The 14,239-nt window shown below is 32.7% G+C and overlaps 1 protein-coding gene across 2 annotated transcripts; it reads left to right on the plus strand.

Annotated features, from left to right (window-relative positions):
- Nucleotides 1–13,983, plus strand: LOC130621888 (mitogen-activated protein kinase kinase kinase 20-like). Of its 2 annotated transcripts, XM_057437256.1 has the most exons (20): nt 1–394; nt 3,209–3,394; nt 5,118–5,205; nt 6,058–6,150; nt 6,444–6,509; nt 6,583–6,611; nt 7,226–7,309; nt 7,426–7,479; nt 7,816–7,902; nt 8,413–8,487; nt 8,618–8,985; nt 9,249–9,321; nt 9,483–9,545; nt 9,671–9,763; nt 9,959–10,021; nt 10,892–10,936; nt 11,338–11,418; nt 11,567–11,725; nt 12,245–12,443; nt 13,123–13,983. In XM_057437256.1, exons 2-20 carry the CDS (start codon nt 3,251–3,253, stop codon nt 13,605–13,607), a joined length of 2,349 nt encoding a protein of 782 aa, XP_057293239.1. In that variant the 5' UTR covers nt 1–394; nt 3,209–3,250; the 3' UTR covers nt 13,608–13,983. The 2 variants fall into 2 exon arrangements, with proteins under 2 accessions (XP_057293239.1, XP_057293240.1); XM_057437257.1 differs by lacking the exons at nt 1–394; nt 3,209–3,394; nt 5,118–5,205; nt 6,583–6,611 and having other exon boundaries at nt 6,075–6,150.
- Nucleotides 13,984–14,239: the final 256 nt, after the last annotated feature.

The following is a 14,239-nucleotide window of genomic DNA, read 5'->3' on the forward strand; positions in this document are numbered from 1 at the left end:
AGTCGCGTTAATTAAATTATTTTTTATAAATTGTTATATAGGCATTCTCCTTTAATTTCCTTTGTGTTAATTTCGTGACAATAATTTTGTGCTTCGTTAATTTTCTGATTTTTCGCTTATTGGCATATCATCAGACCTGACAAAGGTATACCACAGTGATTGATGTGATTGATCAGACGGCAATATATATGACTGATGCATATATTGGTGAAGGAAATATGAAGTACTAGTGAATTCTATTATTTTGTTATGCCTTGATACTCAATATCGCCCTTGGTTCGCTGGTAGTTTACCGAATTTGTATAGCAAAAACGCTAAATGATGGGAAATTCCCAAATTTGTTTGTTTATAAATTTGCGCAGAGCCAACGTGTAATATCCCAGATGGTCAACCAGTAAGTCTAATTTTTTGATCCCTATAGCTATATATTTCGGGTGATCAGATTCATCGGCTTCAGGTTGGTTGAACATGATTCGAGTTATAGATCCGTAGCATAATGTTTGAAAATTTGTGATGACGAGATTGGTAGCTATATATAAGCTTATATTCCATATTAGACTATCTATAATTAGGCTATCAACATGGTTTTAGCTGCCTGTCACTCTTCCACCGGATAGGTAAATTTCCGTGTTTTATTTCACGATTTTTTTTATAAGCAACTTAAACTTTTGGTCACATTTCAAGTTGATTGTTTTTTAGCTAATATCTAGATCCAAAGTTGCTTAGCTAATGGTTGCAAAATTTTCTTCAAAAAAAATTCTTAGTGTTTCTATAGGGAAAATACAAGGGGAAATCACTGTTTTAAATAAAAAAAACAGCAGATTAATTAAGTGATGCAGTTTTAATTTTCTGCAAGTTTTAGTTAGCTATATCTTTTGAGTGTTTTTATTTTTTTAATTTAAAGAGTTGCTTATATTAACAATATTGTACAGAACTAGGGTTGCTTGATCATGTTCTGGTACTTAAAAATAGTAGAAGACGAAGTATTTCAACAAGATCTTTGTAATAAATTGTATAAAAGTTGAGCAGAATTAGTTACAAGAAGACTACAGGTACTGTCACACAAGCACAAATTCCTGATTCATTAAATAAAACGCATTGCATTTGTAAAACAACTGTGGCTAAAGGTAAAGTGGGATGCGACATGTCTGAAGACTGGTTTCATCCTGTTTGTTTCAAACTGGCCAAATTGCCCACTTTAAATTTAATTGCCCACGTTTGGTACTGTCCAAAATGCAACAAAGTAAAAAAACGAAAACTTAGCGAAAAATAACTGAAATTGTGCGTATGGTAAAGCGGAAAGCGAAGTATATAATTATGTGTATATATATTACCAATGTAAGAAAAATTTTTGTGAGATTTGTGACTGATTCCATTTTTCACAAAAATTTATATAACCCGATATAGCATTTGACTTTTTCATCTAGTAATGTATTTCATTTAGTACGTAGGTTGGCAGATTCAAAACAAAAAAACTCCCTTTCACTGGTTAAAACCAGACTTGAGAAATCAAAAAACGGAAGAATTGCGTGCAGCAATTGTTTCCGTCTCTGTTGGTGAGGCAATCTCATTTGGCGTAAAATCCACAATGGATAGTAAATTTCTCCTATAGGCTTTGCTTAAAAAAGGAAGAAAAATATAAATAAAAAAAAATAAAAAAGTGCATTATCAACAATACTTTTAATTGTAATTGAGCTCCTTCTTATTCTATGATTAGTTGGTGACTGACGTTTTTTGTGGTCTGGAGAAATGGAAGTCACAAACAACAATAAAACTACTAATCTTAAAGCTCTTCTGAGATCAACACACTCAGAAATGCTGCTTATGTTTTAAACAAGTGGTAGCCTAACCTCTCACAAAATGTTCATAGCAGCCATCATGATATCTTGTTTTTGGAGACCAAGTTTTATCCAAAAGGTTTTCATTTTTATCATTCTCGGCATGTCCAATCGCTTGTAACCAACCCCTACGCCTGTCACTGAGAAGAATATATAAATTATTATATGGTTGCGTTTTTACATTATTTGAACAATTTTTAACACAGCAGCTTCATGGCATCCTTGCACTAAGCCACAAAATAACTCAAATGTTTTCCCTGTTTGCATAATGGCTGCTGTTTGATGATGTGGCACCAGACGCGAGAATAGACAAGTTGCTTATAAAAAAATTGTGTATTTTTTTACTTTTCAGTGGTAAAATCCTTTATTCGTCTCTGACATTTAATTAGTGGCAAGAAAAAAGATGTACAAAGATGTATGCTGAAGAAAAGTCTCTTCCTGTCCTGTATATTTTTTCTAACAAAAACATTGTTTTTCGCTAAAAATGTTAAATAAATTCATCTATTTGTTCTGATGATTTTTTAGTTACAAAATTATTTCATCCAGTACAACAGGCCATTTCTTGAATAAAACTATGCCAGAGCTACAAAAAGCACCCGCTAACAAAATTACGATTGCTATGGTGTGCGAAAAATCGCACATATAAGCAAAATTTACAACTGCGATGTGAATACTTTAATATTTGCAAGTGTGATTCACACTTGCAAACATTCGTTATAAACGTTATTCGTTTAAACGTTATATGTTAATTAAGCTGTATAGTTGAAACAACGGTGAACGCGATGATGTGTTGGTAGATTCGCTATATGTTTTTGGCATTAAATATATTTCTAGATATTTTTGATTTTTTTTTCCCCTTTTAAGCATGAAGGAAAGGGGCCGACTTTAATGTTCTCTGTACTTTTTAAACAAATCAATCACAAAGAAATGAATGTTATGTAATCAGCGTAATAGCCTTTTTCATTGCTTTAAAATATTTTAGAAAAAGAAAAAATTCACGAGTGCGATAAAAAGCACTCGTAAATCTTTTTACGAGTGTGCGGGCGAGTGCGAGTGCGCGTGCGAGTGCGCGTGCGATCGCAGTCGTCTCAAGGAATGGCCTGAGTACAAGTATTTTTACTATATATGTAACATTTACCCTGAAACATTCTGCCATGGTAATATCAGAAAATAAACAATCCAGATAGCACCAAAATTCTCTAGTCAATCCTCATAATGAGCATTAAAAACAAATTGAATGCTTTTAATCTTTATCACTGTATCACGTTTGCTACAATGTTGGTCATTTTATTCATGACAAATTGACATAAAACTCTTAATGTATTAAATTGTAAAATATATACTGTAAATCTATTTTATTATGTTTATAGAGCCCCCGTTAGATATTAAAATGAATTAAAATATAATTCAAAATGGTGTTTGCAGAACTTCATTATGAAGATTTTGAGTTTTTTGAAAAACTTGGAAGCGGTAGCTTTGGTTCAGTATATAGAGCTCGTTGGAAATCACAGAACAAAGAAGTTGCCATTAAAAAATTATTGGCATTGGGAGAAGAGGTATACTTTGTAATATTTCTTATTTTGTATCCTTAATTTTATATGTGTAATATAACTAACTCCTGCTTATATACGATTGTTAGAAACTAAAAAACTATTAGTTTTGTTTGTTGTATAATTTTAATAACTCCACATTGGTTTTTGTCTGCTGCTGTTGTAGACCAAAAAGAAGCTTTGTTAAAGATTTTTATTTTTGAAGATATAGGAAGCTTGTGCTCTCTTAGCACTGCATTTTGTATTGTTTGATTTCAAGTAAAAAATTCCGTCCTTAGTTTTTTAAATTATGAACTTTGTCCTTATTTGAAACCTTGTTACAGCACATCTGCAGTCTTCAGGAGAGGTGTGCGATCACACGCGCACACCTTGGCACATGCCTAAATCGTTTCAGGCGTGCGATTAATCTCACGCCTGAAAAATAAATATTGAGTTTTCAAAATCAACCAATAAAATCCATTTTGTAGCGTGCAATGGCAGCCCTCGAAATAATTTTTGGAGAGTCGTCAGACAGAAGATTTCCGTCTTGGTCGGACACTTTTAGATTTTAGAAATAGTCCTGGTCCTTTTAATCCACGAGCAAGGCTATTTATAGCCAACCTAACTAATTCACTGACTCCTGATTTAGTTTAAAAGAACTACTTAGACATAAATCTTTTTTTTTCCCTGGCCCCTTCGTCGTTGGTAACCAGGTCTTACACAAGAAATCCAGCCATGCGGTTCTTAACTAAAGCAGAGGTAAATGCAAATGGAGCTCGGATGAAGCAAGTCTGCAAAGCTGCACTTACAAGCGGAATAGACATTTTATCATGGATTTAATTGTAGATATTTTCTTCATTTGACAAAACAATTGAAAACCATAGCAGGTCTGAATTTAATGGATTTTTTCTTTATGCCTGTAAAAATGAAACCCACTGGGGTATAATTTTTTTCTGTTTTTCTGTATAATTTTTTTCTGCGTTACCTGATTAACACATGCGAATCATTGCACACCTACTTAAATATTCCTGAAAAAGACTGCATCTGCATAATTGTCATACAGGTTGGATAAATCACAAAACTTATTAAAAGTACTTTAAATTATGAAATAAGTTATACCATTCTCATTTTGCCTTCTGAGCAAAAAATTAAAGATGAAATATACTGTTTTCTGTCCCTTACAAATTGCATTTTTCATGGAGTATCTTAAGACCCCCTGAAAAAGTACTATTTTGAGATTTGATGTTTTTTTTCTTTAAAAATATTAAAGTTCAACCCTCTGACTACATCTTTTCACAAAAAAAAACATATATGTATGTCGTTTTCAGTTTTTATTCCATTTGGTTGACAGGTTTTCAATCTGACCCATATGTATAATGTGCAAAATTTATTTTTGGACAAGTGGGAATAAAAAAGTCTCCTAACTTCCTTTAGAGTTGGTTCATAAATTAAAAACATTCTAGTAGTTTTTGATTCTCATAAATACAACAATTCTCACAATGAGATAACCTTCCATGTATGTTGCTTTCTTTTGATTGTCTTCTCTTTTAATAACAAAAAAGAAATTTAATTTATAACTGGTGCGATAATAAATCAGATTTGAAAAATTATATATTCAATGATTTTATCCACACTAAGGTGATATTAAACTGCATATTGTTGTCGAACATCAAAATTTCTTCGGGTGAATAAAATTGCAACAGAAATCTTTGTTAAATTTACCCTTCATTGTAAATATGTTCTTTTTTAGGCTGACGTCCTTGCTGTTTTGAGTCATAAACATATAATCCAGTTTTATGGTGCAGTATTGAGACAACCCAATTTTTGTTTAATTACAGGTTTGCCATTTTTAGCTAAATAAATATTCCCCTCAAAATTACATCTAAAATTATGTATATGTGGCAAAAATATAAAGATTTTTGCCTTTTGGGAAAATTTCTTTTAAATTTTGTTAGGGAAAGTTTGGGAACGGGTGATGACTATCTTTTTGTATGCTTATATCATCAACTATTATTTATTTACTATACTAGTTGGGTAAAATAATGCCTTTTTCACATCTAGAGGCTGTGCAAAGTTAGGGATTTCATTTTAGGCAAGAGCTACAAGTGCAGTTACACAATGCATAATGTGCAGATGAGGTAGAGCTCCCACCTACAAATCACAGTTACCTATAAGCGAGAATCAAACTTAAAATGGCAAAGTCAAGTCGCACCACTTTTTGTAACTGTTTGTGGAAAGATAAAAATTTTCAAATATTTTATCTGTATAAAGATGTAACATAAATTTTGTAGAAAAATAAAATACGCTGAATATTTTTTTTGTATGAAAGTATAAGATAAACAAATACATATCAATTCAAAAGATCTACATTTTATAAGTAAATGACATCTTTGAAATTCTATTTTCTTAATTAACGTTAGCCTAAGTCCAAACTAAAATAGATTACCTGAATAAACCATTTGACCAAGTCTGTTTTGCTTGGTAAAATTAACCATGAAAAATAGCTCAATTCTTTTTCTTGTTTCCGTCTAAGGGGTCATATATAAGACATGCACAATATAAGACATGCACAATTCTTTTTATGTGTGCTTTTTACTTGGAATAAAGCAAGATGTTTTATTTTTCATTGATGCTTATTTTTGAAATTTACCTTTTTGTTGGTTGTTAAGTTTATCTTTTCATATTTTTAGAGTACGCAAAACATGGCTCTTTACACGATTACATTGCAAAACACGAACTTGACTTCCACCAAATCTTAAATTGGTCTAAACAAATAGCTTTAGGTAAAGTACTTGTGTTTGCTTTATTTTATAGTAAAAACAAGAAGGCTTATTTCTTCTTACATTGTAATGATTGAAATGAAGTTAAGTTCAGCGCAAGTGTTTATAGGTTTATATTTAGCTTGGAATGGTTTTTCCAACCACTAGTTACAAGAACTACCAACGATCAAAATATTGAGGTGAAAGTAGAGAGAAAATAGTCCATTGTACCAAGATGGAGCAATTTTGTAACTTTTCCAGCATGTAACTTTTTCCATTGTTGTAACTTAGAACGAACCTGTTATTTTGATATTTAGGCATTAGCTATCTTCATAATGAAGCACCGTTTAAAATAATCCATAGAGATTTAAAATCAAAAAATGGTATTTATATTTTTTTATTCTATCCATATATATTTATTATGACCTTTTTTTATGTATATTGTTTTCTTTGTAGTTGTCATCACAGCTGACATGTTAGTTAAGGTAATTTTTATATTTAAGGAACTAATATGACAATTTTACGAACCGGCCTGTCACATAAGCCCTTCCTCCACCTAGCCCTTTAGAATCTGATACACAGCCATTGCAATATGCATATGCACTCAGCATTTATTAACGTGATTGTTGATCTAGTTTTCAAATAAATAAGCACACATCAGCAATTGTTTACCATTGTAAAAACATGTTGGTTTACTGTTATTTTTCATTGTTATTTGTTATTGTCCATATCTTTCAATTTCTTATTTCTTATTTCGTACCACTTTTCATTCTTGAGTTATCATCTTGTGTATGATAACTTTTTCTGTTCCAAATTTCCTTACTTCTTGTCAATTTTGCATAAGATCCGTGAATCTTGTTAAAAAACTCACTAATAGCTAATTGCTAATTTTTTAAAAAAAATAACTTCATACAACAGTCTTTTATTTATCTCTGTTACAGAAAAGCAGTAGAAACTGAATTTTTGAAATTTTATCCTCTTGATATCTTAAGACTTTTTTTTTGGGAGAACTAATTTTTGCAAAGTTTTAGAAAATTAAATCATCCAAAAAAGTTTTTTTTTGAAAGGATTTCTCTTATTAAGGTAAAATTATGTTTAGCTTTGTGATTTTGGTTCATCTCGTTACTTGGACCAAACAACAAAAATGTCAATGGCAGGGACTTTTCCTTGGATGGCACCTGAGGTAAGTAATGTGTGGTTCGTTTTGTACTTTCCTCTCTGAATAATTAATATTATACACTTAATTATTTATGGTTTGATTTATTTAATGGATTTATTTGCAAGTTTATTCTTGTTTAGGTTATACAGTCAATGCCTGTCTCAGAAACCTGTGATACATTTTCTTATGGAATTGTAAGTTGATTAGTCTTTAACCTGTAGAAAACCTATGGATTTGTCTGTTGTACGCATTCCAGTCCCTAGATTTTTTTCATTACTATTTTGTGCATTCGTTGTAGAAAGTAGTGATTTACTACTGTACAGAACTAAACACAGTTTGTGTGTTATATATCGTACATAATAAAAAACATAGCGCACACACCATTTCAACAATAGTAATTTGTGCATTCTTTACACAAATTCAGCGTGTCGGACAGACGGAATATGACTATTATTATCATAGAGACAATTAGTCTTTTAGTTTAAAGCGAAACCAGTTTCAACTTCTATAATTTTTATTTTGCATGATAGGTCCTGTGGGAAATGCTAACTCGAGAAAGTCCATTCAAAGGTATGGAAGGTGTACAAGTGGCCTGGTTGGTCGTGGTAAAAGAAGAAGTATGATATTGTTGATAATTCATATTATAAATCAGTTTATACAAAAACGCCATCTTTTCAGAAATTAAATTACATATTAAATAAGTCAAGTACTATATTTATACGTAATTCTCTTTATACAGAACAATGACAAGGTTGAAGTTTAACTGATATTTTTTTTTAAAAAAAAAAAGAAAACCCCAACACACTAAATTTTATCTTCCAAGTATATTTGCTAATGTAAGTAAGGTAATTGTTACTGAATAAAAATTACAAAAGTGTTTTCTAAATATTTTGTATTTTATAGCTGGTTAATTTTGAGCATGAAATTGCTAAGAAAATAAAAAAACGTCAAAAAATAAGGGATTTAATGCATGCAATGATAAAATAAATTCTCTTTTTTATCTTAGAATGATTATAAAAAAGACTACAGGAGTTTGAAGTTGCTGTGCAATTTGCTTCTGCAGTACTTCCTATTAAATTCCATTAGCTTCATTTTACGGCTTTTATTTAGTTCTTTGTATTTTTCAGAGACTGACCATTCCATCCTCCTGTCCTCCACAGTTTGAAAAATTATTAAAATCATGTTGGTTAACAGATCCTAAAGTAAGCAAAATACAAGAAGGTTGGTTTCGTGCATGTGTTTTATGGTGAAGTGATTGCTGACAGTTTTTTTTGAAAATTATCAAAGGGTGGACTATTAAAGTATATTATCACTGGTATATTCCCGTTTCAGCTTCGGCCTAATTTCAAAGAAATTCAAGTCACCTTAAATAATATGTGCACAGACGAATCGCTTGAATCAGAAACGAACACATTTATTCAACATAAGACTGAATGGAAACCTGAAATAGAATCAACGATGGAGAGATTGAAAAAAATGGAGCGCAATTTGACGACAAAAGAGAAAGAACTCCAAGAAAGAGAATTGCGCGTGTTGCAGAAAGAGCGACAGATTAACATTGCGAAAATGTTAAACAAAACTGATCTTAAAGATTGGGAAGTTGCTGATGTGTACATATGGATGGAAGAACTTGGAAACGAGGCTGTTGACTTGCTTCAATATGCGCAGGTTTTTCATGATAATCATATCACTGGAAAAAGGTATTGACATTTTCGAGGGAAACTTTCAGAGGCTACTAGACTACTTGCATGTAGACAGAAAAACAAAAATTTAAAAAACCTAAAACAGTCAGTTCTTTGTTTTTTTTCGCCAAAATAACTTTGTAAAAACAGCACATCAATTCATCACCAAATAAGTTTTCAGAAAATGGACCGCTTTAGAGTGCTGGAAACTGGGCTACCTTTATGTACATTTAATTTAAAAAGTCTTCACTTTAGCATTATGAGATATGTTATTGCTATAGGTTGATCAAGTTAACAAATCAAGATTTGAAAGAGATGGGAATATTATCTTACGGTCATCGTATGGATTTAATGGTAAGTGATGCATGGTGAGGTCAAAGTTGAAATTTTGTATGTAAGTGAAATTGAAGTTGAACTTCGTATGGTGGATTTTAAACCTTTCTCCACCGATTGTATGCATGGCGAAGTTAAAACTTTTTGGCATTGTTTAATGAATCATGGTTTAATTTTTGCAGGAGCAAATCTCAAAACTTAAAGAGGAATTGGAACATCTGACGCATTTTCCTCCTTTAGAACAGGTGCAAGATTATTGTTATTTTGTAGAACCTGTTACAATAAAACATTTATACCCTATGGCTCATCGCATAGACTCTGATCTTAAAAACATGAAGTATTAGTTAATTTTCAATTTGACCTTTTTTAGACTCCTGGTATTGAAAGTCAAGTATTAAATCAAAGAACAGTCCAGCTGACTTTGTTGTTTGGCAACCATTGTCGTCTTGGACCAACCCCAATGGTAAATATGCTTTGTGATAAATAATAATTTTTATTGGCTAGTCATTGCCCGCCCGCCTGTTTGCTCGTTCGGCCGCTCATGCGTTCGTTCACCCTGGTCGTTCGTTCGGCCCGGCCTCCCGTTCATTTGTTTAGCCTAGCCGCCCGTTCGTTCGGTTCGTTCGTCTTGGTTTTTAAATGTCAACTTTCTTTGTAGGACCACAAATGGAAAGTATATGTTGAGGTTGATGGTGAAGAAGTAGCTCTTAATTCAATTAAGGTTAGGAACTGTTCTGTCTTATCTTTTAAAGAAAATTCCAAAACCCTTCATATAACGAGCTTCGTGTGTGTGGTCATTTAGGATTCGTTATATCTTATACAAATAATACAAATATCAGCCTCGTATATTCGTACTTTACAAGGAGAAAGTTTTGCGGGGAGATAATTTCGCGAGGAAAAAAAACAAACGAGATTTTGGGATTTACTTTCGGGATTGAGTGATTAAATTTATTTCGCGTAAAATAATCTTTTGCGATTTTCGGTTTTTATGCATTTTTTTTACTAAATATTTGGGAATTTTGACAAATAAAACAGAAACTTGCTTACATCAAACATAAATTTTTCGTTATCATTAGAAAATATTTAGACTGATATAGTACTTGTGTTGTCAAAGAAAAATACGTAAAAAAAGCTTCCTAGGTTATTTCGTGTGTGATAAACTTTCGCGAATTCGCATGTCAGTCTTTTTTGCGGGTACTCACCTTCGCGAAAATGCCCGAAAAACGCGAAAAAACACGAAACTTTCCCCCCGTAAAGTAAACAAATCATAGATACTTAAAGGCTATGTTCATAGCCGAATAAAAATTTGATATATTATATTATAACCTTCTTACAGTTTGCTATTAGCAAATTTTGCTTTGTGTATCGGACCAATTATGTTGTTCTGCAGATGGGTAAAAGCATTATTCAGTTTACTTGATACGCGATAAGAAAATGAACACTGAATGAACAACAGCAAAATCGATTCTAGGCATATATGCTTATAGAATATTCTTTATTTTTAACCTATTAACATATTCTTATAAAGTATATTCTTATAAAAAAGGAGCGCGTATTGATGTTTACTGTTTTTGTATATATTGTCGTTTAGGAAGTGCAGCTTATAACAACTGAAGAGCAACTCACATTTACTCAGGTAAAGGCTCACAAAGAAATTATCCCAAAATTTATCCGTAATTTCCTTAACGAAATAATACTCCTTTTAATGTTAAGCTTTATTGTTCATGGTGTTAGCATCAGTCAAATCAAGGCTGTTTTTGGCGGTTAATTTTATAACTGTGTGATGCAACGAGTAACTTTAAAATATAATAATTTTCAGCCTGTCTTAGCTTTGCCTATTAGTTGTTTTTATTAGAGTGAATTTCACTGAAGCTGGATTTGTATATTCTGATATGCAATACATCAAGTCTAGTTATAGTTCAAGAATACAGGTTTCTAAAAACCACTGAACTTGCCTGGTACTCGATTCCTGTTTACCTGTACTGTTAGTAGAGAAGGGGTTTCTTTAAACAAATATTATGTATCTTATTGTTGTAGCCCCCTTATGTGATGAATACATGGAAGATTGTTGGTGACAACAACAGTCCTATATTCGTTGACTGCGTCGTGTCGTACGACGTAAGTTTTATCACGCTAGCGTGTTTCGTCTACCGGCTTTTTGTGTGAATAGCCGTTGATACAGTCAAAATATGAATATCTCTTACTACAGTCAAAACATAATTTTCTCTAGTCTTACTCATATTACCAAAATTTTTATTTTTTAAAGAACCACATAAAGAAGCCGAAAACAACCAAGCATACGCACGAGGTTCTGATCAAGGAGGGCGGTTCAGTGCTTCAGAAGACAATCGAGTTGGTTATGAAACAGTCTGCAGTTGTTTCATGTCTTCCCGATGACGGTTATTCAACTTCGTCACCGTCAATGGTATGTATTGAATTTAACACCACAGTCCTCAATAGCCTGGAAGTTGTGCGTAATTGAACTAACTTTAGAAGGACATGATGCGCTTCTTTTGTTATGCAGGCTTAACGCGACTTTTTGCTTGACAGCAAAAAAAATTGGTATTTCGGAATGATTCGCTTTTAACGACTTGTGTTTTGGCATTGTTTATTATTTCGGATCAGTTATTTTGATATTGTATATATGAAAAATACAAATACATAACATAAAGTTTTGCGAAATTTTCACAAATTGTTTTTTCGATGAATTTGCGCTGATTAATTTTTACGAATTGACAATCTGATAAAAATGAGCGACATCATTTTCGCTATTCTAAAGATTGTTTTATCTGATTAAGAAAAATTAGTTATTCTCACGGGACAAAAGGAAAAAGGAGAAGAGTCTGAGCGTGTTATGAATATTTTTATGTACTAAAGTCTCTGTGTTGTTAAACTTTTGCAAATTAGTATTTATCTGCTGTTTAAGAAACGTTTTATCCTTTAGAGCTCTACCTCGCATCGCATCACATCGTCAACTCGCTTATCTTCAAGTTCCATTAAACTAGAATCACCAGGTCTTGTAGATGAAACTCCAGCAATTTCATGGGCTAATAAAGTCAAGGGACAGTCACCGACGACATTTATGCCTCGGAAAATCTCTGAAGCTAATAAAGAAGTTCTTAATCGAAATCGTGAAATGGCTGGTGCGTTGATGTTTTATTTGTTACGCGTGTGTTATTAGTTACGCGTGCGTTATTTGTTACGCATGCGTTATTTGTTACGCTTGTGTTATTTGTTATACGTGCGTTATTAGTTACGCGTGCGTTATTTGTTACGCATGCGTTATTTGTTACGCTTGTGTTATTTGTTATACGTGCGTTATTTGTTACGCGTGCGTTATTTGTTACGCGTGCGTTATTTGTTACGCGTGCGTTATTTGTTACGCGTGCGTTATTTGTTACGCTTGTGTTATTTGTTACGCGTGCGTTATTTGTTACGCGTGCGTTATTTGTGACGCGTGTGTTGTCAAGTTTGTATGTAGCAACTTTGATCTTACAAGTTTTTTTTATAAGAACCTAGTTTATAAAAACATTAAAGATGAAATTTTGCTAAAAGTTAAGAACATGTTAGCAAGATACTCAGTAAAACAAAATAACGAGTCTAAAATTACTAAAATTTTCTGAACAGTTTTTACCCTTTTTACTATAACAATTATGTATTTTTTTGAGAGTAAAATTAAACTTCAACATCATCTATTTGAAGTTAAGTTTGATTTTGAAATTTCTTTCGTCGATAGAACGCAAATACAAACCTCGTTGAAGTTGAGGAAGTGTCAGAAAAATCAGCGCGCATTCAGCCGAAGACTTTCTTCTATCTTTTTAGGATCGCCATTGATTTTTAAAAAGAACTTATCAAGTGAAAGAATATCCCCTGGAGTATGCGTGCGTACCGGTGACAAAGACGCTTGCGTTTTTCGGCGTTTGTCGGGAACATTCGATTTTGATCCAGTCGAAACGAGTACGATAACAAATTCGTCAAGTATCCGTCAAAATTTAGAAAATATGAAGATACAAGCCAGTGACGCTACTGATGCTGGATGGACCGTCGTTAAAAATAATCGGGATCAAAAAGGACAGAAACCAGATAAGCGACCTTTCTTTCGTGGCAATTCGCGTGGCAGAGCACACGCGCGGGATAAATTTTATCGAAGTCAAAGTGACCAGTTGCCTCGCAAGGAAGGAGATGCAAGGAGGACTAGGCTAGTAAATAGTGAAGGAGACAACCCGCTCAGTAGAGGGAGGGGAAGAGCATCTTCGCGGGGAAGGGGGAGATCTTATGCAAATTATAGAGGCAGCGGGCATCGCTGAAGTCCTTTGTACGTGAGGACTGGTTTGCCAGAAATATTTAGTTCTTTTTTTCAGTTAAAGCTAGGAAATATTATTTTTTATTTTTTTATTTTATTTTTCAAATGTCTTTTTGATTTTAAACCGACATTTCTCGCTGTTACTTTTAAATTAGCTCGAAATGCTGTATAGTCGTCATGCAGCGTTTCGAGCTGATGTAAAAGTTGAAAGACCTTTTTTTATTTGATCAAGTATTATAACATTTATTTTGCTTAGCAGAGAAATTTAAGGATTTGTGGAAAATATAATGATATCATGATGATACAAATATTGTGAGCAGAATTTATTAACAGTAACAGATGTAAATATGTATATACATGAAAATCTCTTGTTCCGTATATATCTTTCTATTTCTGTATTGCACTGAAGAGGTTTAAAGGTTTAACATGCGTACGCCTGTATATTGAGCAAGTTGAGGGATTGGGTAGATTTTAAGAGTGTGGTACCCACCACCCCCTTTAAGACGTGCTTTTCAAATGACTCTAAACTCTTTTCATGAGTAGAACGTTATAAGAGTCGTTACTCCCTCTAACGGACATTTTAAAAGGCGAAAACCTGTGATTTCTGGGCATACCCATCAAAAACGTTCTAAAAAG

Source organism: Hydractinia symbiolongicarpus, chromosome 12, assembly GCF_029227915.1.
Source record: "Hydractinia symbiolongicarpus strain clone_291-10 chromosome 12, HSymV2.1, whole genome shotgun sequence".
NCBI lineage: Eukaryota > Metazoa > Cnidaria > Hydrozoa > Anthoathecata > Hydractiniidae > Hydractinia > Hydractinia symbiolongicarpus.

What these genes read in the sequence shown, in the direction of transcription:
- LOC130621888 (XM_057437256.1), top strand. Translation starts at nt 3,251, where the DNA reads ATGGTGTTTGCAGAACTTCATTATGAAGATTTTGAGTTTTTTGAAAAA. An exon ending in CAATTTTTGTTTAATTACAG is followed by an intron (nt 5,206 to 6,057) that starts GTTTGCCATTTT and finishes TCATATTTTTAG; the next exon opens with AGTACGCAAAACATGGCTCT. An exon ending in TGGTCGTGGTAAAAGAAGAA is followed by an intron (nt 7,903 to 8,412) that starts GTATGATATTGT and finishes TGTATTTTTCAG; the next exon opens with AGACTGACCATTCCATCCTC.